The following is a 23,726-nucleotide window of genomic DNA, read 5'->3' as shown; positions in this document are numbered from 1 at the left end:
GATATTAACTTTGTTACAGTTACTGAGTTTTGAGGGCTTCCACATGACTTAGTTTATCTTCTAAGTGTTAGTATGCTTTCTCTTTGACATACAGTTCTCTTTAGTATTTTACGTTGTTGTTTCTTTCTGTGATCATGTTCTGAGAACTTTGCCTTATATGCTGATTAATTTTTTTAATGGAAATTGGGCCCATGTGAAACTTAGGGCTTGACCTTTTATGTTTAACTTGCATTATTACTATAAATAAAACACCACACACACACACAGTTTAATAGAGTTCAGTTTGGTACCCAGTACAAATAACAGCCAAGTAGCCAAATTTAGTGTCACATATTCCTTTTTGTTTTTTGGAGACAGGGGCTTGCTTTGTTGCCTGGGCGTGAGGGCCTGTGTTGCAGTGTTGGGCCCACAGCTCACTGCAGCCTCGTGCTCCTGGGCCCAAATGGTCCTCCTGCCTCAGCCTCCCTAATTGCTGGGGTCATAGGCGTGAGCCACCGCACCCGGCCTAATGTCACATTCTTTTCAAATAAAAACAAGATAAATTTTTTTGCCTGAGCCATCAACATATCTAAATACTACTTGATTTCTAAAATTTCTATATTCTGGCATTTTTAGTATTTTGAAGCCTTGAGATATTAGCCAAAAGCGTTTTGGAGGTGTCTCTCCTCTGGGAACCCCCAGCCCTCCTCTTCTTTTTGCATCCTGCTGTTTTCAGCCTAGCCCCTACCTGGATTTTCGTAATTTTTTATCATCACTATATATCCATTTTTTAAACAAGAAAAGGTTGTTATTTGAATGTATTTAAATCTGAGTTTGTATTGCAATGGTTGGTTTTTATTTTGTGCTGCTAAAGCCACCTTCCTGTAAATAAAGGCACGTGTGGATAAGCAAATCTCTTTAGCCTGCGTATCCCAGACAGCTCCTGCCACTAGGATGCCTTTATGTTTATGAACAACTCAACAGTAAGGAAAGGCTGTTTGAATAGACACAGTTTTTGACCACTTTTTTCATTTAAAGAAAATATAGTAAAAGCTGTATTTTTAAACACACACCCTTCGCCTCATTCCCAAAGAGATTGTGAGATAGCCAAGTTGTTACTTGGTGTTTTGCCTGGAAAAAATCTCTGCAGACCAGTGTTTCTGGTGTCTCCTAATCCCAGTGTGTCATTTGGTCACTGGAGCTGAACAGCAGGGTTGCTAATGACAGGGAGTTTTGGGGCAGGAGTAATTCTCTGTTCTCCCACTCACTTCAGGTTCTTAGTTAGGAGGGAACAGGGATCAGAAACAGGTGAGACTGTGTTAAATACTCTGACTTAATAGGAATTTATAATCAGCTTGTACCTCGTCAGACTAGAATGCCCACGTTTTTATGTACAATGAAACCTGCTTAAAATTCTCCCTTGGTTTCACAGAATTAGGTTTAATGGGGGTCTCTGCAAATTGTTGATCTCTCCAAGAGGTTTCACTATATAGAATAGAAACATTTATTTTGTTAAAAATTTAATGTTTGATTCTCTGATGTCATCTTTTTTGAAATAAAAACCTAAGTAGATTTTGCAGTCTCCAAAAATGTTAGCTTTTTAAAGTTTTCTATATTTTTGTACATTTCACTAAATCTTTTTAAATGAGTAATCATTTGCATTACTGAGATATATTTAGGTACCTTAGAATTCAGAAACTAATAATGTATAGTACGTTGTCTAGCACATAATAGACAGATTATTTAAGTGAACTGTTAATGAATAAATGGAAATGGAAAATACGTCTGTTGTTTGGGGAGGAGAGGGCATGTGCTTGGGGAGGGAGGGAGAAGCGTCGGCGGTTATGCCCAGGTATTCCACAGTTTAGTGATGGAATCCGTTGTCTGGGAACTGATTACCTTGTGTTATGTCAAACAAACGCAGATAGAAATTCCAGGATTCTGGGGACGCGAGCCCCACATACGTGGAGTGCCAGCTTTTCCTATATGCTGGTTCTGGGCCGACTGCGGGATTTGAGCTTGTTCAGATTTGGTCATCCGTGGGGGTCCTGGTACCAGTCCCCCGTGAGTACCACGGGACAGCTGTACAGTCTGACCCTGTAAACACGTTCCTCCCGCGGTGCCACCCACCTGTGTGGAATCTCCCACAGCAAGTTTCATCACATGTGGTGGAGTAGAAGAGAAAGCTGAAAATTTATTTCCAGAAGTAGTGACAGAAAGATAAAGACCCAGGGACGCCACTCTCTGCCCTTCCCCCCGTTGCTGCCTGCGGTTGCACTGCCTTCCTTCCTGGCCATGGTTCTGAAGTTTTTTATCTTCTTTTTATACAGAAAAAAATGAGGCTGAAAATTTAGAGGAAAATGAAGAACCCTTCATTGCCCCTCTAGGATTGAATGTCCCGTCCGACGTGGAGCTGGTATGTGTACTATTCACAAGCACTGGTCATTGTCACCGTCTTCATTTCTGAGTTCTGTTTGCTTGAGAGCACAGTGATGAGAACTGCTTTGAAACGATTTGTGAGTTAATGGAGAAAAAGATCACACCCCCTCGTTTTCCTCTGAAAGAAAAGGGAAGAATTACAGCAAAAGCACTAGACCAAGTTGGATCTGTTCAGAGATCGTGTAGTTGCGTCCCCAGATTTTACCAGTGTGGAAAACTAAGAACTAGTGGCCAGTGGGCTGTTACCCACACACAGGCGTAAAAACAGTCTCGCGCAGGGCAGCGTTGCTTTCAGTAAAGTGGCTTCGTTCTGGCTTTGTTAGTGTGATGTTTGTGGGCGCTTCACCTTCCCTCTTGCCTCATGTGTTCTGGGCAGTTTTCTGGGCCACCTTCGGGCTACGCTTTCACTGGTGGGGAACGCCGAGCCGGAACTCCTCTTCACCCGAGCACTTTGCCACTGTCTGTTCTGCATTGATCTCACCCGCTGTTTTAGTGGCATCATGTTAGATTAAGGTTCAGTTATAACAGGTGTTAAAGCCAAAACCGAGATTTTTCTTTCTTTTCTCAAAGTTCATTTGGGGATTTCTACATTCTAGTCACTATGCCATGCTGCTTTCTGTGTATTATCTCATTTAATGCCAACAACCCTGAGAGTGACTACTGTTACTGTCCCTCTCGTGCAGATGGTAAAACCGAGTCTTAGGAGAGTGAAGAGTTTGGCTAATATGTGGCACACAGGAACTCAAACCCATAGTCTTAATTATTATGCCACCTCGAGTCACCATGTTTTATGGGATTTTTATATGTTTATTAGGGATGTTTAAAATATTTTTGTGGCTGGGCATGGTGGTTCCTGCCTACGATCCCAGGAATTTGGGAGACTGAGGTGGGAGGGTTGCTTGAGGCCAGGAGTTCGAGACCAGCCTGGGTAGCATAGTGAGACCCTGTCTCCACAGAAATAAGAAAAACTATCCTGGTGTGGCACGCGCCTGTAGGCCCAGGCACTTGGGAGGCTGAGGTGGGAGGATCGTTTGAACCCAGCAGTTCTAGGCTGCAGTGAGCTATGATCACACCACTGTACTCCAGCCTGGGCAACAGAGTGAGATATATATGTATATATTTTATGTATGTATATTTTTTGAGATATAAAAAATGCATATTTTTTGCCTGTACATACTTGGGAAGGATTCTCAAATACATTCAGCAGAAAGTGTTTCCTGTGACATTTTCCTAACTGGGTTGCAGATGCCATAGACGTGGGCGTTCTAGGTTCCTGTCTGCGCCCTAAGTTGGGTGCACAGTGGACGCGGAGATCTGCCTGGGGGGGGGGGTCTCCAGTTCTCTCCACTGTCACTCGCCGCCGCCCTGATTTAATGCAGCCTGAATTGACGGTTCCACCTGTCACTCTTTTCTTACCTTCCATTGTGTGAGGAAAGGAGACATCATAATAGCCCTTCTGATTCCTGCCTCCAGCCCACCCTTCCCTATTCATTTCCATTCCTCTCCGTCTCTCCTTTTCTCTTACAAATATGGGTTTTAAGGAAAAAACCTTTTTGGATTTTGTCTGGCGTAATTGCTACTCACGTTTGCGTCTCCATTTGCAGGATGGGCCGTTTCACTGTGGTTAAAGCTAAACAATGTTACCTGAAGATTTGATACCCCAGGGCTGTGTTAATATATTTTCTGTGTTTCGGTATATATTGTGTTTCTGCCTATTCTGAAATACGCTGTTTATTCTGCGTGAGCGATCCATTGAAATTAAGCCTTAAAAATCACAGTTGCACCGTTACCTATATATAATGGTAAAACCTTTTATTTAAGCTCGACTATGTGGAATTTTATTTTGTTTTTGGTATGAAAGATTTTCAAAATTTTTATTCAAATGTAAATATAGAAATACAATAGAATTTTGTTGCCTTGCTTAATTCCTATTAAAATACGTAGTGGCTGTGTGTTCTCAGCCAAGCTGTTTAATGGTCTGCCAGAATCAGACATGGTTGCCACTCAGTGGAGAGCAAAATATGCCCCAGTATGTAATTACTGGCTCTCTTATTGTTAAACAGTTTCTTCTAATGTTATTTTGAAAAGGTCTCTCCACTCTCTGAGTGGGTTGACTGTGGAAACTGCTTGAGTCTCTGATCTGCATCTCTCATTCCTCTGTGGTGGTGTTGGCATTTCCTTCTGCGTAATTATTGTGGGTGTTTTGGTAGTAATTCATTGTATAAATTGTACACTGTTACGTCTGCGTTAGTGGAGAGAATGGGGAAGATAGCAGTGTTTGCGTTAGAAGTTCTGTTTTGGTGAGTAGACATCAGAATTGCTGGGCTGTGTTTGGATGGACAGCTGCTCCTTAGTGGGCAGGGGCGGTGGCTTGGCTCGCCGAGTGGGGACGGTTGGAGCAGTCGGCAAAGACAGCAGGTACTGCGGGGAGCGGGTCTTGGTTTTTAAACCGAATGTTGGATTAGAACCTACTGATTACAGGAACCTTGAGGTTTGGGGTGAAGCGTAAGCAGCAGTTAGGTTGCGGCAGCCTGAGGCGTGTTCTTGACTCCTGCTCAAGACACTGGGTGCTGCCCCGTGTCCGGCTAGGCCCCTGGACTCAGCCCCTCCGTGTGCTCTTCCTGCATCCCAACTCACACCCCTGAGGTGACCTTGCAGCTCGTCTTTAGCTTTTTATGCTGACTCCGTGTGGCACGTCATGGACCTAGTTTTCTCTGCCGTGGGAAGTGAGAACCTATTTTTCCCCCCATCTGTAGCCCAGCATCATTTGTTCCGACATGGTGTATTCAGTCATCTGCCCCTTTCCTGAGGTCCAGAATGCCCGTCTGTGTCCTGTCCTGGGATCCCCAGTTGTGTTTTGTTGTGTCGGAGTCTGGCAGGCACTTGGCCAGCAGCTGTGGTCTGGGGAGGCGGAGTCTGCGTTCTGCCCGTCCTCGTACCCACCTGGCTCCTCAGTCTGCAGGTGGCGCACACGGAGTCTGCGCTGAACATCATGTCTGCCGGGTGCCCACAGCCTTGTGGACCTAACACCTTGCGTTTCACTCAGTTTCTTGGCGCAAGAGCCCCCAACAGCTGTGGCGGGCGGCGGGCAAGTACTACTGCTGGGCAGACCTGTCAGGGTATGTTTCGAGGGAAGGATGCTCATTCGAACGCATTTTATGGACAGAAGGAAAGGGGGCGAGGGGGTTGATAATTAATTGCTGTTATGTGCAGTGTTTTAGTCTGTTAGATGAATGGCAACATATAGGGAGCCATACTGTGTGCCAGGCACTGGGCAAGTGATTCTGACCCTTCTCACTTAGTGCTCAGAATAACTCAGTGAGGTAGAAACAGTTGTTATCCACTTTGCAGATGAGAATCATTGAGGTTTAGAGAGTGTAAGAGTAGCTGCCCCAAGTCAGACATGTGCGGGTCAGGCCTGGGGTCCAGCCAAGGGGCCGACTCCAGAGCTCTGAACGCGGAGTTAAGCGCTGGTGACTGGTGCACGGAGTAGCGCGTCATCGTCATCCGGGCGCTGTGTTGCCACGGGGTGGGGGAGAAAAGAGAACTCGGTTTACTCCTGCATTCCTGTGGCTTTGCCTGTTCTTCCGGGTTTATAAGGACACTCTGTGTCCGACGAGCCTTAGCCCTTGGTCGTCTGTGTCTTGCAGATAATTTTCTGCAGGTGCTGTGAGTCGGTGCCTCCCTCCATGCAGAATTGCATGTACTTACGGAGCTGTGTTTGTCACTCGCAGCCTTTATGGCTTCCGGGTGTGGAAGTTTACTTTGGAAAACCTCTTTCCACCCCTGAGAGTTTGAAAACATTTTCCTGTATTTCCTGCCAGTATTTCTATAGTTTTATTTTTACATTTGCATTGCAACTCAAACTGATACTTATTTGGGGCTCTGGGAGAAGCAGGTGTTTAATCTTTTCCTCCTCTGATCTTAGAGGAGAGGGCTGGCCCGCCTGCTCCCGGGGTCCCACGCTGCTCCCCATCTCCATCCCGTGCCACCCGCCTCCGTTCCCCCTGCTGGATCGGAGCACAAGCGTTTTCCTAAGCCCCTGGGAAACCTTACGCTGGTGCGGGTTTCCGGGCCTGCTGGTAGCATGCTCCCACTCTCCGGGGCCTGCCGTGGGGTTTAAAGCCGCGTTAATGGAATTTCGAAGGAGAGGGAGGTGTTTGGCCCCTTCTTGGGCTATGTGGGCTTCCTTGAACAAAGGGATTCCTCCCTGGATTTAAATTAGAAAAACATTTTTCCTTTTATGAGGTAATCTTTGTAACATATGCATATTTATAGGTTGACTCTATCCTTAAAATCTCATTGTGTGGTAGGAATGATCATGATATTCTTTTTTTTTTTTTGTTGTTGAGACAGAGTCTCACTTTGTTGCCCAGGCTAGAGTGAGTGCCGTGGCGTCAGCTTAGCTCACAGCAACCTCAGACTCCTCGGCTTAAGCGATCCTACTGCCTCAGCCTCCCGAGTAGCTGGGACTACAGGCATGCGCCACTATGCCCGGCTAATTTTTTCTATATAGATTTTTTTAGTTGTCCATATAATGTCTTTCTATTTTTAGTAGAGACGGGGTCTCGCTCAGGCTGGTCTCGAACTCCTGACCTTGAGCAATCCACCCGCCTCGGCCTCCCAGAGTGCTAGGATTACAGGCGTGAGCCACCGCGCCCGGCCCATGATATTCTTAAATGGAAAGGATTTCCCTAAAATCTGCACAATAAAGACAGCAAAGGATGGCTTTTTCCAAGCCAGATGTTTTTTATCTTATATGCACTGACTGTGGTGGCCAACCTTGAAATATGTTCATAAGATGCTTTGTGTTTGTGTGATCATTGTTACTTTGTAAAATAGCCTACACCTCGCTTTTTAACCACTACTGTTAAGAAATTTTAGACCAACAGTTTGGGCAGTAGAGAGCCTGTGCTGGGGAAGGATCATTATTCTGAAGTGATCGTTAATCATTGATGTGTTTATGGAATGTACTGTTTTAAAAATGAGTCTTTCTTTTAGCTAAAACCAATGAAAATCTGCATCATGATCCATACTTCAATACACAGTAGTGGGCCTTTAACATGGAATCTAATTTATTTGGGGATCAGTAAACAACTTTCATTATAGACATTTATCCTTTTTAAGTGTGAAGGACGTTATTAGTTCAGAAATTAAATTTGAGAATTAAGCCATTTATATTTTATGAAGGATGAAGCCCTGGAATTACAAGGGGCATCTTGAATTCTTAACTGCCCATTTTTAATGAGAATGATTTCCAGTTTTATTTGCATGTAATTTCCTAGTGTTGATCTCTTTGTTGATATTAAAGGTATTTGAGCTTCCAGCTTTGGGGCAGGGAGAGCCAAGCACGTGGTGGAAGTGACTCCTTAGCAGCACGTGCGGGGAGGGGGGGGGTCTGATGCCACAGGTGAACGCCCTGGAGTGTCCCACCCTGCCCTGGCCAGACCACACCTAGGTTGTCTTCAGTTAGGGACACTCCTTAAATGGGAACAGCAGTGAGCTGGAGCCACCGGCCACGTCTTACGGGGGAGTAGGGACGGGGAAGGTGGCAAGGGGAGAGCTTGGTGCAGCAGAGGAGGCTTGGATGAGCGCACGGCTTTCTCCGCATGTTCAGAGGGCTGTGTGTGAAGAGGGAGCCTCCACGCTGTAAGAACTGGTCCTAAGCGCTCCTGGGGAGCCGTTGAAGGTGTGCTCCTCCCTCTCCCTAGAAAAACGCCCGTGGGTGCAACATTGTTGTGCAACTTCCGAGGCTTTCCACCCCCTCAGAGAACCCAGTTAAGGACCACTATTTTATAGAAAGATACTGACTTGGTGTAAACGAAGGTTGCTTCCCCTGGGTCTGTACAAAGGAGCAATGGCCTCAGGTTTCTCCCCCACAGAGTCCTGGCGAGAGTCAGAGACAGACCAGGCAGCGCCCAAGTCTGAACACACTGGCCTCTTTCAGTGGAAATGTCTCTTATCTCTTAAAATTGACAGTAAAACCAGGGTCATTTCTGTGTTTTAATCAAATCATGTGGCCAATGGAAACGAGGGCAGCTCAGTGACATGAATGTCTGTATTTTCTCACAGCCACCAACAGCCAAGATGCACGCCATCATCGAGCGCACGGCCAACTTCGTGTGCAAGCAGGGGGCCCAGTTTGAGATCATGCTGAAGGCCAAGCAGGCCCGGAACTCGCAGTTCGACTTCCTGCGCTTCGACCACTACCTCAACCCCTACTACAAGTTCATCCAGAAAGCCATGAAGGAGGGGCGGTACACAGCATTGGCAGAAAACAAAAGTGAAGAGAAGAAAAGTACGGAGACCAGTCAGTCTGCCCCTTTGGAATCTGGGCTGGGGTCCGGGCGGGGGCAGGCAAGGGTAGCTGCGGGGAAAATGTGCACGTTCTCAAAGGTCTAGACTGCAGAATTTCCGGAAGCCTTCTGAATCCTGCCACTAAGGCCTGATAATGAACCCTGCTGGTGTGCCCATATTAAATTCTTTAATATTTTATAGATAGGTGAAATGTAATTAAATATTGATGCTATCGGAACATAGCATCTAGGTTAGACATTTTTTCTTTCATTTGCTTGCTTAACATTTCATGGAAAAACAGTGAGTTTCATACTTTGTTGGATTATTCTCAGTATACAATTAACAGTGTCTAGGACTATAAGGTTAAATTGTACATGTCCACAAAAATGAGCTTTACTTGGGTCATCTGTTTAGGCTATTTTTTTTTTTATATAAGGTCTCCATTTAGAATTTTTACTACAAAGACCAGTAATCTCTATTTTGAATAAAGATAATATTTTGACAAGTCTTTTTTTTTTTTTTTTTCCCCTGAGACAGAGTCTCACTGTGTTGCCCAGGCTAGAGTGCTGTAGTGTCAACCTAGCTCACAGCAACCTCAAACTCCTGGGCTCAAGCAATCCTTCTGCCTCAGCCTCATGGGTAGCTGGGACTACAGGCATGTGCCACCATGCCCTGCTAATTCTTTCTATATTTTTAGTTGTCCAGATAATTTCTTTCTGTTTTTAGTAGAGACAGGGTCTCGCTCTTGCTCAGGCTGGCCTCGAACTCCTGACCTCAAAGCAATCCTCCCGCCTCGGTCTCCCAGAGTGCTGGGATTACAGGCATGACCCACCGCGACCGGCCTGAGAAGTCTTTTTATGTAAAAGTCTTGCATTGAATTTTGTTGTCTTCGGCTGAAATAAGATGTCTGGAGTCTGTTGTGTAAACCTTATTACAGATTTCTTCTCCTAGTTTGTTGTAGTTTCTTTATTTCTGTTAGTGTTGTTTTCTCATAAATCAGTCAGATTCTTACCTTTTTCTTTTTAATGAAAACCAGAGAGCATGCAGGGCCCCCGACTGGTCAGCGCTGGGGGCTGCCTCCTTGCTGCCTGGCTTCTCTGCCCAGCTCAGGGGCTCAGGGAACGAGCATCCCGAGGTGTCTTTGGACGGGAGACCAAGGAATGACCGTGCAGAGCTCTGCCTTGGTCTGCTGCTGAGTTTTTGCACAATTTATTTATACGTTTTTTTCTCTCCATACACTAAAAGCTCAACCTGTGATTGTGATTTCAGAGCCAGGGGTCAACTCGGACAATGAGGACGATGATGATGAGGAAGATGGGAATTACCTGCACCCGTCTCTCTTCGCCTCCCAGAAGTGCAACCGCCTCGAGGAGCTGATGAAGGTCTCTATCTCCTTACCCAGCTATGCTTTCTCGTGTCATGACCGCACTGCTGCTAAGTTAATTTTGGGAAGTAAGAAGCCAGTCGTTTCCTGGGTGTTAGAGCTATATCTTATTTTTTCATCCTTGAGGTGCATGGTGCATTTTTGTTTTTAGCTCGGTGGCAGACGATTTGCTGTATGTTTTCTATATCTACCTTATACATTTCACAAGCAGATTATTTTCACTTTATTTTTTGTATTTTCACTTTATTATTATTTTAATCCTCTGGGATATTTAGAATAAGTAGAGTTGATTAGGACTTAATAATTGTTTTTTCGTGTAGACTTCATTATAGGATTGGATTTTATATTAATAGCTGTTTAGAGTGTGCTGCTTGAAGCCCTCTCTGACCTCCATAGATAGGTGGAAGTGAATGTTTTTATTTCTGATGCTCCCCTCGTCCGTATAAAGCAGTCACTCAGCCTAACCTGCGGTTAGTTCACACCACTCTCCTGCCGTCGGTGCCGAGAACTGGAGCCCATTAGACTTCAGCATGTGGTTTGCAGCAGCCGATGCCATGTGGCTGGTCCCTTAGGGAATAATTCTTGATTGATCGGACTATTAAAGCTGTGGGTGATTAGAAATCAGAAATTCCTGTGAGGGAGGGCAGAGTTTCACGTTTTGCATGAGTTTGAACGATCACGTTGCATCAGCGATCTAGCGGTGATGGCCCCTCCTTCCTTGTGTGGTGTTGGTTACGGAGAGGGAAGCCGGGCGTTTACGCAGGTCCTCTGGGACTTAGAACCAGCTGGAGCACCTGGCCACAGTTAGTCATGACCTGCGCATGCGTGCGTGTGTGTGCGTGTGTGTGTGTGTGTGTGTGTGTGTCTGGACATGCCCACGCGTGTTGGTTTGTCTAAGTCACGCACACCAAAGTTGAGTCGCGCCGTTTGGGTCCCAGTACAGAAAGTGCTGAGGCCGCGTGTCTTCTCCGTCTCCAGCCCTTGAAGGTGGTGGACCCGGATCACCCCCTAGCAGCACTTGTCCGCAAAGCACAGGCTGACAGCTCCGCCCCCGCAGCACAGACGGCCGACGGCGCGCCCGCGCAGCCCTCCCAGGTGGAGTACACGACAGACTGTGAGTACTCACTGTGCGTCCTGACCTGTGTTCCGCTGCCTGTCACAGAGCCAGCTGCCGAGCCCTGCCCGCCAGGGCTGCTTTCCCACTGCTGTAGCAGGTGTGGAGGGCGCAGGTCAGACCCACTGTGGCCACGAGGGAGGTGCCATGAGGTCATCCTTTTGGCTGACCCAGTGTGGGCAAGATGGTTGCCTGTCTCCAGCATCAACCCTGCATTTCGGGAAGGAAGGAGAGGAAGGGCCAAGGCAGAAACGTCCTTAAAGATCTTCCCAGCAGCTGTACCCAGGAGCCATACCGGTGGCTTCCCTTCAGTCCCATTGACTAGCCGGAGGTCACGTGGTTACGTGGTCATCCCCACCTGCAGTGGAGGCTGGGAGATGGGCCCTCAGTTGGACACACTGACACCTGAAACAAATGCCAAATTCTGTTCAGAAGAACAGGGAGAGGGTGTTGGGGAGACACGTGGTCTTGTCTGTAGCACAGACAATTCTGTGATGGTACCGTGGTGCTGCACTAGTGTAGACACACCGTGCGGGGTAGACAGTGTGCACAGAGTTCTGTAGAAGAACGGGGAGAGGGTGTTGGAGGGACACGTGGTCTTGCCTGCCACGGTTGCTTTCTTGAAAGAGACGTGCAGCATAGGGCAGCGTATGATACGCACCAAAGAATCACATTTCTTTTTCTCACTGATTGCTATTATTTTATCTTTTTAATTACTTAAAGATTATTAATTGAAGGTAGATCTTGAAGTTCTGTTCAAGAGATCATTTGAAACTGTTGGCCTTGGTCTCAATATCAGATCTTTTTTAATTACTGTATTCAGAGGTTGGCTGCTGAGTGAGGTGATTATCGTCAGCAGAGCAGCAGGAATTTGTTGTCCAGCCGCTTCCATGCGGATCTGTTGTCCCGGGTCCCTCTGTAAAGCTTGTCCGCCTCCGTCAGCTTGAGCTCAATTGTCTGAAACTGTGAGCAGCCCTTTATGTGGGACCAGCTTTTGTTGGACCCGATGGCTGTGCTCTTCCGCACTTCCGTTTAGCACTGGCACTCGCTGGACTTTTTTAGACTTTGAAAAATCCATTACTTGAGTGAGCTTTCAGCCTGTGTCCCTAAAAAACCTCTTAAAGTTAAGAACTTAGATAATTTCTTTAAATGATTGAATCAAGTCAAATCCTGTTTCTTGGAGTATTCGACCCCAGCGGTGGGTCGTGTGCTGCTGGGTTGGTTCTGCCATCATTGCACAGTGTGAGCGGCCGCAGGCAGCTGTCCTTGAGGAGTTGTGCACGTGGCTCCTCACGCCCAGTCCTCACGCTTGGATGTCGGGTAGACAGATGCCTTCAAATCCTGAGCCCCACCGGCACCCCGAGAGCTCCCGCCTCGGCGTCACGAGGAGCGGAGACTGGGCCCCAGCCCAGCCAGCCCTGTGCACTTAGGGGACGTTCGCTCCACGTCTGTGTTTTCCTTTCTCACGGCTGCTGTTGAGTTTGCTTGAGTCAAACGCAGTGTCCAGGCAGGTCCACTGGGTCCCCGATCCAGTCCACTCTGCTGCAAAGGAGAGGGACAGGGAGTTGGGTGGGGCTCGATCATGCATTCTGCTTACTAGAAGCACAGTTCCACAGAGGTCAGTCGTGGGGCCGTGTGCGGACCACCCTGCAGGGCCAGGCGGGACGGGGGAGCGGGCCGACCGTGGCCTCTCAGTGACACACGACATCCCGGTCTGGTGGGGGCCGTGCTCTGAACCGAATCGTGCAGAGGTGGCTGGTGCGGTGGGGAGACCCTAGAGAGCTCCTGTGCCGTGGCAGCCTCTGCCTCTGTGAGAACCCCGTGTGGCCTGCTCTGTTCAGCCCGGGCACCGATGTCAGTCCCCAACCTCCCAACAGGAAGTGCTCTGCAGGGGCCGTGAGTCACCACCGCCTGCCCTCAGTGCAGTGCGAGGCTGTTCCCAAACCCACCTGCTCCCTCTTTACACGGTGAGAGTGACGGACACGTGGAGGATAAGGCATTTGGGAGTCTGGAGTCATGGTGAGAGTGAGTACGTCAGATGTTCAGGTTTGTAGGTTGTAGACACAGTCCTGCCTCAGCCCTGAGGTCAGAGCCATCAGTGTGACCTGTGCTTGGGCTCACACAGCCAGTGTCCCTTTGTGGGAGGAGTGGCTTGTCCTGGCACCACTGGTGTCCTGCAGCACCTTGGCCCCTACGGATGCGGCTGCTGCGGACGGAGCTCAGCCCCAGCCCCAGCCCTGCTGTCCCCCGCCCTGCGGACTCCCCTTGCCTGGGTCTCACCGCCTCTCGCCGTCACGTGGGAGACGTCGTCCTGCCTGTCTGTGACTCTGTGAGCTATTGAAATTCCACAGGCAGAAGTCCTGGTGACCTCGTCTTTGCCTTTGGCCTTGCAGTGAAGCAGCAAGGAATCGGGGGTCCCGTCGGGGGGGTTGTCAGCCACTGGCAGGTGGAGACAGCAGTGGCAGCAGCCGTTTCTCTGCCTGGGTTGGTCATGATTCAGAAACTGCCTGTCGTCCACAGGTGACTGTTACGTGGTTATTGGTTTGTGATCAGTCATTGATAAAGGCATTTATTTACAAATGCAGTTCAATTAAAGGAAAAACTGCTAATGGTTTTTGGTTTTAGTTCGCTTGCGCTAGAGTTCAAGATAATTTAAGTTTATCTGTGTAATATTAATTATAAAAGTATGCATTGGATCCCACCTGTGTTTAAAATAATAGATAAACTAGAGAGAACTGTGCAAAGAGTGATTAGGCTCAGAGCTGCCTCTGAGAAAGAGCCCTGTGGTCGATTTTTTCTCTGCATACTTTATTTTCCACACTCGTGTGAGTGTGCATTGCCGTTGTGCTTAAGCAACAAAGTAAAACAGTTCTGGAATAATTCTACGTTTGAAACGCTGGTGGTGAGGACACAAGCAGCCGGTCACTTGCTCTCAGTTCATGTCAAGCCCTCGTCCCTGCAGAGTCACACTGAGGTCCGTCCCTCCTGCTGTCTCCAGGCGTTGCTGAGCTGTGTGAGGACGAGATCAGGCCGTGCCTGTCGTCTTTGTGAGTGTAGTGTATGAAGTTGGCGGACTGTTGCAAAATTACTGCCTCAGCCAATGCAAAGGAAGGTCTTGAGGAGTCCTTTTCCTGTGGGGCCCCCCTGACCCCGGCAGGAGAGCTGGAGCAGAGATGGATCTTTGGTTCTGCTGCCCACAGACAGCTCTCGGCACGCCCTCCTGTCCCCTGACCCGGCGTGTCCACAGAAGTGTCCTGCCTGCAGAGTCTTGCACAAAACCTCCCATTCTCGTGTCTCTGGTGTGTTACTGTCCATGCTGCAGGTGTGTGTGGCCTTCCTGTTTCTTATACAGAGAAGGAGTAACATTCACAGGCATTTAAGTAATTTTCAGAAGAGGGTTTAGATTGTGGACCTTGCACTTGGGAAAATACTGTAGTAGGTAATAAGAAACTGTCTTGAAATTACTAGAATTACTGATAACTTTTTGGAAGACCCTCAGCGGGGACAGCTGCAGCCATGTGAGTCTGGAGAGGGCGTGGCTGGGCCCAGGCTGGCCGGGCAGGGCGGGTGTCCAGGGAGCAGCATGGCTTATGGACCCTGATCACCTGTCCTAAGGACAGAAATCACACACAAGGGAGAAAACGTGATTTAAAGCACAAAGGAGCTCGTGCCCTAAGATGAACGTGGAGGCCTGTGGCCTGAATGACAAACCACTGCCAGCGTGGCTGCCACAGGCCAGAGCAAGGCTGTGGGTGTGAAGCTTCAGCACTATAGGAACGGGCAGAAGTGGTGCAGTCTTCTAGGACTAGCCAGGTGACGCTGAGCGGCTGCTCCTCTCTGTGAGGACTGTCCTGTGTGCAGCTCCCTGGCTCCCCCTCCCGTTCCTGTCCCTGGGACCCGGGGACAGGCCAGGAGGTCTGAAGGCTCCCTGAAGCCGTTGACAGTCTTAGCATTTCACTCCAGCTTTGCGGGGAGTGATAGTTCTCGTCATTTATAGGGGGCAATTTCATGATGCTAGAGTACAGTGCACGTCGTGAGAACTAGGCAGTGACACCTGTCGCATTTAGGCATTGAAGTGTTGACACAGGCGGTGCCTCCTCCCTGTCACTGGGGAAGCCCCGGCCTGGCAGAGGCTGAAAGCAGGAACAGCACCCCAGGACCCTGCCCTGGCACGCCGTGCCCCCCTCCCCACAGCGTCATCCCTAGGGCGTAGTCTCCAGGTGACCGCAGGTCTGACCCCCTGGATGCAGGAAATGTGATGCCCACCCTGGGGCGGCAGCTGAGGGCTCGGTGAGAGTCGGGAGCTGCCCAGTGCGCGATGTGTGACTTGCCACCGTCATTCGGGAACTTTGCTCCTGTTGCCGGCAGGTGTCCGTGTGGCACAGCCCACTGGAACCCCATGGCTGGGGTGATGCTGATGCCAGCAGCAGAGGCTGGGGAGGCGTCCAGGGACTCTGCCGTCTGGGGCAGGAGGTGCCAGGACTGTGGCACAGAGAGTGTTCGCTGCTTTCTGCTGCTCCCGGGGACTCAGGAGCTGGACCAGGGCTAGCGTGCCTCTGCGCAGGGCGACACCTGCACACTGCGTCCATGTTCTTGCTCCACACGCAGAGTAGCAAAGTTACAGACTTCTGCTGCTCATGAAGAGAGTGGTTTTGTTTGTCCTGACTAACCAAGACCTAACCCAGGAGGACTTTAAAATGAGCATGAAGGGAAATGAGAAGAACCCTGTATGAATGAGAGAGCCACTGAGCCGAGCACGGTGGCTCACGCTGTAATCCCAGCACTTTGGGAGGCTGAGGCGGGTGGATTGCTTGAGGCCAGAAGTTCAAGACCAGCCTGGGCAACATAGCAAGACCCTGTTTCTAAAAAAAAAAGTACCACGAGACCACACGTGGTGGCATGCGCCTGTAGTCCCAGCTACTCAGGAGGCTGAGGCAGGAGGATCACTTGAGCCCAGGAGTTGGAGGCTGCAGTGAGCTATGATGATGCCACTGCTCTCCAGCCTGGGTGACAGAGCGAGATCCTGTCTCAAAACAAACAAATGGTGACTGTAGGAGGTCAGAGGGCACACTACTCCATGCCCACATATTCCCCTCCTTGCCCAGCTCAGCCCCCGCCATCGCACGTTTCCGCTGCGCTCTCAGAGCCCGTCACGGCTGCACGTTGCACAGCTGTGTGTGTGTGTTTGCAGGTGCGAGCCCCCTGGACAGGACGCTGCGTACGGACAGAGACCTTGACCGTCTGCTGGCCAGCGCACCCTCTTTCGCTCCTTGCGAGGGCATGCCGGGGTTCCTGGGAGTGTGTACTGAGTGAATAACCTTTAAAAAATGAAGAATAGAAGTTCCAGAAGCACCTGGTGTTCCCTAGGAGGAAACAACGGCACAGACACCTAAGACTGACTTGCCCCGTGTAAATGAACATCTTCACACACATGTCCCGAGGGGTGGGCCTGTGGACACAGGGACGGAGCTGCTGCTGCGGCTGTCGGGCACGGGCTGGGCATGGGCTGGGCACGGGCTGGGACGGGGCCAGGCGGTGAGGGCGGGAGCACCTGCTCCCAGAGGCAGGCACGCCAGGCAGGGAGTGCGCACTGTGTCCGTGAAGGTCACGCTGGTGCCACAGGCAGAACACGGCCCCACACGTGAAGGCGGCACGAGGCGGTGTGGCCACGGGAAGCTGGGCCGTGCAGAGAGCTGGCGGGGGCTTCTCTGGCTGAGAGCAGCGGCAGGTTAAGTGTTTGGGTTTGGGGCACAAGAGAAACGTGGAAACCATAGAAAAGCCCAGAGAACTGTCCTCAGACCCTCACCACGCAAGGACGACCGTTGTAACTGCGGGACGTGTATCTTCCCAGCCCTGGGTGTGAATGGGAAGGTTTATAGTATGTCTGCACTTCCTGAAAAAACAGTCTTTGTGGCTCTGTTCTGTCGTGGCTGGATGGCTTTGGGCAGTTCGCTTTGCTTCTGTAGGCCTCAGTTTCCCCATTTGTACAGCTTCAATGTTATATAAAAGCAGCACTTTGTTGTATTCTGATGGAAACACTGAGGATGTATTTTAAAGATTTCACATTGGTGAGATCCAGTGAAACCAAAGGAGGGTTTGTGGGGTGGTTTGTTTTTATCTTAACGGGATGATTCCGTGGCTGTCTAAGAAAATAATGAGTCAGAGCCAGAATGTGAGGAGTTTGAGCAGGAGGAGGAGCAAAGGGTGACGCGCCCATGTGTAGTAGACTGCCATGTGGCAGGGACGTCCTCTCCGGGCCCAGTTGGTGACTGTCTAAAGGACAAAAGGTCCACGGATGCTACGTATGACCTGAAACACCTTCTGTCTGAAACGTCCCTGTGCTTTCACCCGACTTCAGCCACGGGGCCCTTGGCCACGGTGCCCGTGGTTGTCACGTGGGAGCCGCCTGCCGGGCGCTGCCCTCCTGCTGCGTTTCTGTGACGTGGCGGAGCCCGAGCGCCAGGGCGCGGAGTGCCAGCCGGGCTCCTCCTGCTTCAAGGGCTTCGCCGTCAGTGCCCTTCTCCAGTTGCCCTGCGGCTTGGGAAGCCATTGCTCTTCTATCTCATCTCTCAGAAGCATTTACCTTCATTTTTGCAGAAATAGTAATTGTCTTTTTCACTCAAATTTCATCTGTTTACATAAATTTTAGTTAAATACATAAGTACTGTAAGTTTAACTGGAATAAGTAGTGTAAGAGAAAAACTCTACTGCTAAGAGCAGAAGGGAGCCTGCCCTCCCCCCGTGTCTGCCGTGGCGCCGGTTCCCCAGCACGGCGGGCACCGGCCCAGCCAGGGCTCCCGCGGCGTGTCTGGAAGGAGACAGCGCGGCACAGGGGCCGCGGGCTCCGCAGGGGGAGAAGGAGAGCGGGCCGAGAGACAGGGGCACGTAGAAGTAAGTCCCTGGGACGGGAAACAGCAGCCCCAGGAAGAGCTATTTGGGAACCAGATCACATCAGAGCCTCACTTCTATCCAGCAGCAAAATCACTTCCAGACGCAAGTGCCAGATGTGGAAATTCTTGGGAAAATAAAGACACTTCCTTCAGGATGAAGAATTGTCTGTTTTCAGCCAACAGACATTATATTATTTTCCACCAATGAAAAAATAAAACTGTTGAGAAAGCAGGAAAAATATCTTTAATGTATAGACAGCTCTTACAATCAAATAGGGAAGAAAACCTAATAATAGTCCCCTAAAACTGGTAGAAAAATCAACTGCAATATAAAAAATAATCCACAGAGGCAAAAATGGCCCTGAGTTTTTTAAGGTTTATCCTCCCGGCCACTCAACCGCATCTGCTGACTTGAGATCCTCGCAGTCCCGGCTTGATGTCCCCCCGACTGCGGCAGGTCACCGGGGTCTGAGGCTCGTGTTAGGGCAGGAAGGGCTGCGCTCACTGTCACACGCGAGTCTGCAGCCACAAGCCTTAGGAGCAAATGGAGGTTTTTAGGCTGTCGAAATGTTATTTCATAGATATAAATTTGGGTATCTTAACAGAGGTTAGTTCTTACTTCGGCAGCACATACATAGATAATAGAAATTAAATAAAAGAAATGCAGATGAAACCTACGTGCCGTTCTCAGCTGCCAGCTAAGCAGAGAAGGAAAGGCTGACAGGACTCGTATATCACGGATGGGATGCAGATTTGTTCCACGGATGCGGGGGGCGAGCCGGCGATACCTAGGTCAGAGTTCTGATGCATGGGGCTTTGCCCGGGATGTCTGCTTTGGTCCGCAAACATGTGGGTAAAGATACAGCTGCGAGAATATTCATTGCAGGCGAGATTTGCAGTCGTAGCAGAAGACAGAGTCGACCTGTGTGTCGTCGGTGGGGCCTAGTGAGCCCGCACTGGTGCGCTGTCCCCGGGGGCTGCTGGGACGCCGCCACGAGAGGAGGGTCAGTGCTCGGTGTCGAGGGGAGGGAAGTGTCTGTGTGCTTCCGTGTCAGCGTCCAGAAGGACAGGTCAGAAACCAGTGCCAACGGTCAGCTCTGGGGCGGGGGCCTCACCTGTCATTTGTGCTGCTTGAATTCCTGCAGCGTGACCTATACCACCTTGGCAGAAAACTGTGGATTTGTGTGATGCTTATTTTGAGACTGAACTAGCATCCTGAATCAATTCCATACGATATCAAGAATACTTCGTCAGCTCAGTGTGTTCTGTCAAGGCGGAAGCTGCCCCTGTAACATCTTTCTCCCCCACAAAAACCTGCTGCCTCGCACTGCTGGGATTGGAGTCACTGAGCTTGTCCCTCCTCTGTGAGGGTACCTGGTATTTAATAATCACCGGAGGAGAGACTCAGTCGTTCCGTGTTATTTACTTTCTACCGATAGAGATTTTCCTAGATTTTGGTAGCCAGGGAAGAAAAGCCTCTATTTTTATTTTAAACCAATTTTTTCCTTCAAGTCCAACAGAGCTTAAAAAAATATACACACACACACACAAATTTTTTCTAGAAGTTATATAAATGCAAATATGCAAAACTAATAATTTCTTTCATTTATCAGTAGCCTGACAACGTTGTCATGCTTTTTATTTTTTGTTATCACTTAGTTGATAGATAGGTAAAATTCATTATGCAGAGGGTAATAATACTGAAATACTAAATAGTGTTATGGCGTATGATTTTTAAAAAATAAAATGCCAACTCAATTTCTTTCCTGTTTGTTGTATAAATAGCTTAAGTGAAATTAAACCCTTTTGTGCAGCTGGGCTAGATCTTCTCTTCTATACCAGTTTTTTTAAATGTGCTTTTGCTGTTTATAGCGTTTTTCCCCCTACAAATCATGACCCTGAAGTGCTTTACTTACTGTCCAAGCCCTTTTTAAAAATGGTTTTATTGTAAATCAAGAAAAGTAGAAGGAAGAAAAAATACTACCATCCAGAAATAGCCACTACTAACAGTCGTGGACGTCATCAGCACAGGAAAAGACTGAGGTCATCGTGGTGAACAAAAAGCAGAAGAAAGACCCTCGTGTCTGTGGAAGACAAAGAGCATCTTTGTGCCGAGATGCTGAGAGAGATAGAGCCTAAAAGTTAGCATGTTTCTAATAGTGAGAATTCTGGACCATCAGTAAATGTTTAAAATTTAATCTTTATTTCCTGTACTCCTTCTAGAGAAATCATAGCGTACAGTTTTCTCCTTAAATAATTTTCAAAGGGTCAAATTTTCTTTAAGCTCTTCCTGAAGTATTCTGACTTAGGAAAATTCATTTGATTAATGATAATTTGGGGGAAGGCCTACCGTAAATACAGATATTTAAAAAATTTTTTTAAAGATACAGATTGAAACGTTGACTGTGTCAATGGAAATACTTAAAGTGTTAATAAACTTATTTTTACTTAAACTTAACGGAAGAGCCTATAATCTAAAAGTGAGGTTATTGCTGAATTTCAGTTAAAAATTTCTTCCATACCTCAAGAATGCAGTTCTGAAAAAGGCATAGGAGAACATTAAAAGGTTGTCCTTGTAGATATTTTTAAAGCTATATATTTTTATCATTAACTCTGCTAGCTCTGAAACTAGAGGAAATTAGCTCTTATAAAATACCTTCCCTACACTCCTGATTTTTTTGTTAGAAATAATATTTTTCTATTGTGAGAATTTATAACTAGTACTTAAGTTCTGCTCTGTAAGTATAATTTCCTGTGTGCTTAATCTGAGTTCTGTGGTTGAGTAGATGAGTTTTTTTTAATCACAGCTTCTCCATTTGTGCTCTTGATTCAGTTCACCTTTTCCTGGTCGTTTGAATTTCGTAAACGGGTTTTTACAGGGACTCTAGCTCATGAATTCTTGCATACTTGAAAAGTGCCTGCCCTCATCCCTGGGTAGAAAGGACAGCTTGTCTGGGTGCAAAAGCCTTGAGTAACGACACCTCCCTATCTAACCCTCTCTCTCTCCCTCCCTCGTCCTTGTAAACTCCCGCAGGGGCTGGCGCTGTCCCTCAGGGGCTGGTGCTGTCCCTTTCCGCCTTACAGACCTGGGTCTGCCGGTGTTTGCCTTTGACTGGTTGTTGGGGTTTGTTCACCGGTTGGTTTTCATCCATTGCTCCTGGTGCAGTTGTTCCCTGGTGTTTGGGACTGTTTGCCTGCTGCCTTTGACACGCATAGCCGCTTGGCAGGGAGCGGCACTGAGTCACGCTTGCTCCCGTGTGTCCCGCACGGCCTGTTGCTGTGGGGAGGGGCGAGGCCTCCCCTTCGCGCCCCGCCCCGCTGGGTGGATGCCCTTCCTGACCAGACGCCTAAGGAAGTCGCGCTTTGCCCTTGAACTTCATTAACTTGATCCTGCGTTGCCCGTGTTTCCTGGAATGTGTTGTTGCCTTTCAATCAAAGATTCACTTCTCATTTCAGGGAAATTCTTTTCCGTTGTACCTCTGAATACCTTTTCTGTCCCATTTGTAGGCTGTTCACTTAAAAGACACCAAGTTCTTTGTTTTGGTGGTTTTTTCCTTATCTAATCCTGTCATACCCTACGATTTCTGTACTCTGGATCCTCTTTTCCTTCCGAGCCCATCCTTCTCTCATTGCAGTTTTATCCTCTGCGTTTGGCGTTCGGCGTGTGTCCACCTTCTGTGTCGGCCACGTGGGTTTTACTCCTCGCGCTGTGAGTGTTGCTGGTTCTGTGACGGTGCTGCTCTGTTGGGTTCTAAGCCCTGCAGCGGGCTCGGCAGCCTTCCTCCCAGGCCCAGAGAGGAGCCCTCCCTGGCTTTGCCCTCCCGTGGTCTGTCGCAGCCCCCAGTTCCACTGCTGTGACTGCAGCAGCCACGGACAGCCACGGACCTGCGAGTGTGGCTGGGCGTCAACAAAGCTTACTGTGTGGGCACTGAAACTTGAATTTCATATAATTTTTACATCGTGGAATATTATTTTGGTTTTTTTCCCAGCTGTTTAATAACGTAAAAGCCATTCTGCCCGTGGGCTGTGCTACAACGGGGGCCATGACACTTTGCTGACCCTGGCGTGGCGGTCTCCCTTTTGATCGCATTTGGTGCTTTTGCCTCCTCTTTGTGCCTTATTGAATTCCTGTCTTCCCAGATTCATCTGTGGCTCCGAAAGCTCAGAGGTGCCTCGGGGCACATTTTCTCCCAGGCTGAGCTCTCACTCGCACGGGCCAGTCCTGCCTCCGAGCCTCCTGCCGGAGCGTGTTGCAGTCACGAGCCTCTGCCCCTCGTGCGTCCCCACCCGCTCCGCGCTGGCAGCTCCCCGCGGCCTTTTCGTCCTGGCGTGGAGTGGGCGACTCTCCTTGACACGCGCTCACCTCCTCTGAGCTGCTTTGTCTTCCCTTCCAAGAGCAGCCTTCCCTGCAAGACCCACCCTCTGCTCTCTTGTGCGGTCCTGAAGCACCCTAGCGAGGATTCCTTCCCCGCCAGGATCCCACGGGGGACGTCTGTCAGCAGCACCCCAGTCCTGGCAGGCAGGGCCCCCCGGCACAGCACCCCTCCCGCCACTGTCTAGATCCGCTGCGGGTTGGGGGACCCCCACTTCTCCCCACAGCAGGGGCACGGCAACTGGCTTGCTGCAGCTTCTCAGATGTGCTCATGTGACACGAGCGCCGAAACACAGTGCCACATTTTAACTCTCTTCTATTAATAAAGTGGGTGCCTTTTAAGAATTTGCATATTTCACATAGCGGGAGCTGTGCAGGCTGCTGAGGGGTTACTGTCACTGTTTGTAGGACGTGGAGCCCTCGGGGCCGTCGCTGCACCAGCAGCCCTGGTGTCGCAGGGATGGGGATGTGTGCAGGGCCCCACGTGAGGCCAGAGCAAAGGCCCCCAAGCCTGCCTGGGGCCGGAGCGTCCCTAAAGAGGTGGCCGTGGACGTGAGCTGAAGAGGGGCTTCCCTGCAGGCAGAGGCGCCGCGCAGTCATGCCCAGGGCAGGAAGCGGGGGGCAGACGGGAGGCCAGAGTGCGGGCTGAGCCCGGGGCAGAGACCCCAAGAGGCTGGCCTCAGACCACTCTGGCCTGCCACACCTGCCACCCGGGGCTGGGTGTCTGTGGGGAAGGACTGATCCCACCTCCTCCCTGAGACCTTCGTGTCACTGACAGTCCACAAAACGAGAATCTGGGAGAGGTGGCCAAGAGCCACGTGGTGAAATTCATGAGCCGCCGCTGCTGCTGCCGCCGCTGCTGCGTGGGCTCCCAGGCTGCTTGTAGCCATCCGATGCCCCAGGGCACCTGCCGGCCGGTGAGCGTCCGCTGCACCAGGCACACAGACGCCCCCTCTCCCAGGGTCATGTTGAAATATAAGGAGACTTTCAAACTCAGTTGAATCTCACGGGGAAGAGTCACAAAGCGTGTAGGTGAGAAGTCCTAGCAGCCTGCGCCAGGGATGCTGCTCACACCTTCTCTCCGTGGGTCTGAGCCCTGCCGTCCTGCAGGAGGCCCTGTGCTGGGGGGAGGGTGCGCGGAGGGCGTCAGCCTGGGCCGGTTCTCAGTGTGGAACCGGGAACCGCGCAGCCGGCTGTGGGCCCGGCCTGGGTTTGTCCCGGGAGGCGTGTTCAGGTCTCGGGGTTAGTTTT

The 23,726-nt window shown here is 49.6% G+C and overlaps 1 protein-coding gene across 5 annotated transcripts in view; it reads left to right on the top strand.

Annotated features, from left to right (window-relative positions):
- Positions 1 to 23,726, top strand: part of SFSWAP (splicing factor SWAP) — a 61,330-nt gene that overhangs the window by 6,409 nt on the left and 31,195 nt on the right. For 3 of the 5 annotated variants that reach the window (XM_069497007.1, XM_069497005.1, XM_069497009.1), the window contains 4 exons: positions 2,310 to 2,395; positions 8,491 to 8,728; positions 9,985 to 10,097; positions 11,078 to 11,213. In XM_069497007.1, the coding sequence (XP_069353108.1) occupies positions 2,310 to 2,395; positions 8,491 to 8,728; positions 9,985 to 10,097; positions 11,078 to 11,213 (573 nt within the window). The remainder of the gene's footprint in view (positions 1 to 2,309; positions 2,396 to 8,490; positions 8,729 to 9,984; positions 10,098 to 11,077; positions 11,214 to 23,726) is intronic. The other 2 variants (XM_069497006.1, XM_069497004.1) reach the window with 1 other exon arrangement.

This window comes from Eulemur rufifrons, chromosome 21, assembly GCF_041146395.1.
Source record: "Eulemur rufifrons isolate Redbay chromosome 21, OSU_ERuf_1, whole genome shotgun sequence".
NCBI classification, from domain to species: Eukaryota; Metazoa; Chordata; class Mammalia; order Primates; family Lemuridae; genus Eulemur; species Eulemur rufifrons.
The sequence above is the reverse complement of the archived record's forward strand: the minus strand, read 5'-3'. Positions and strand labels throughout refer to the sequence as shown.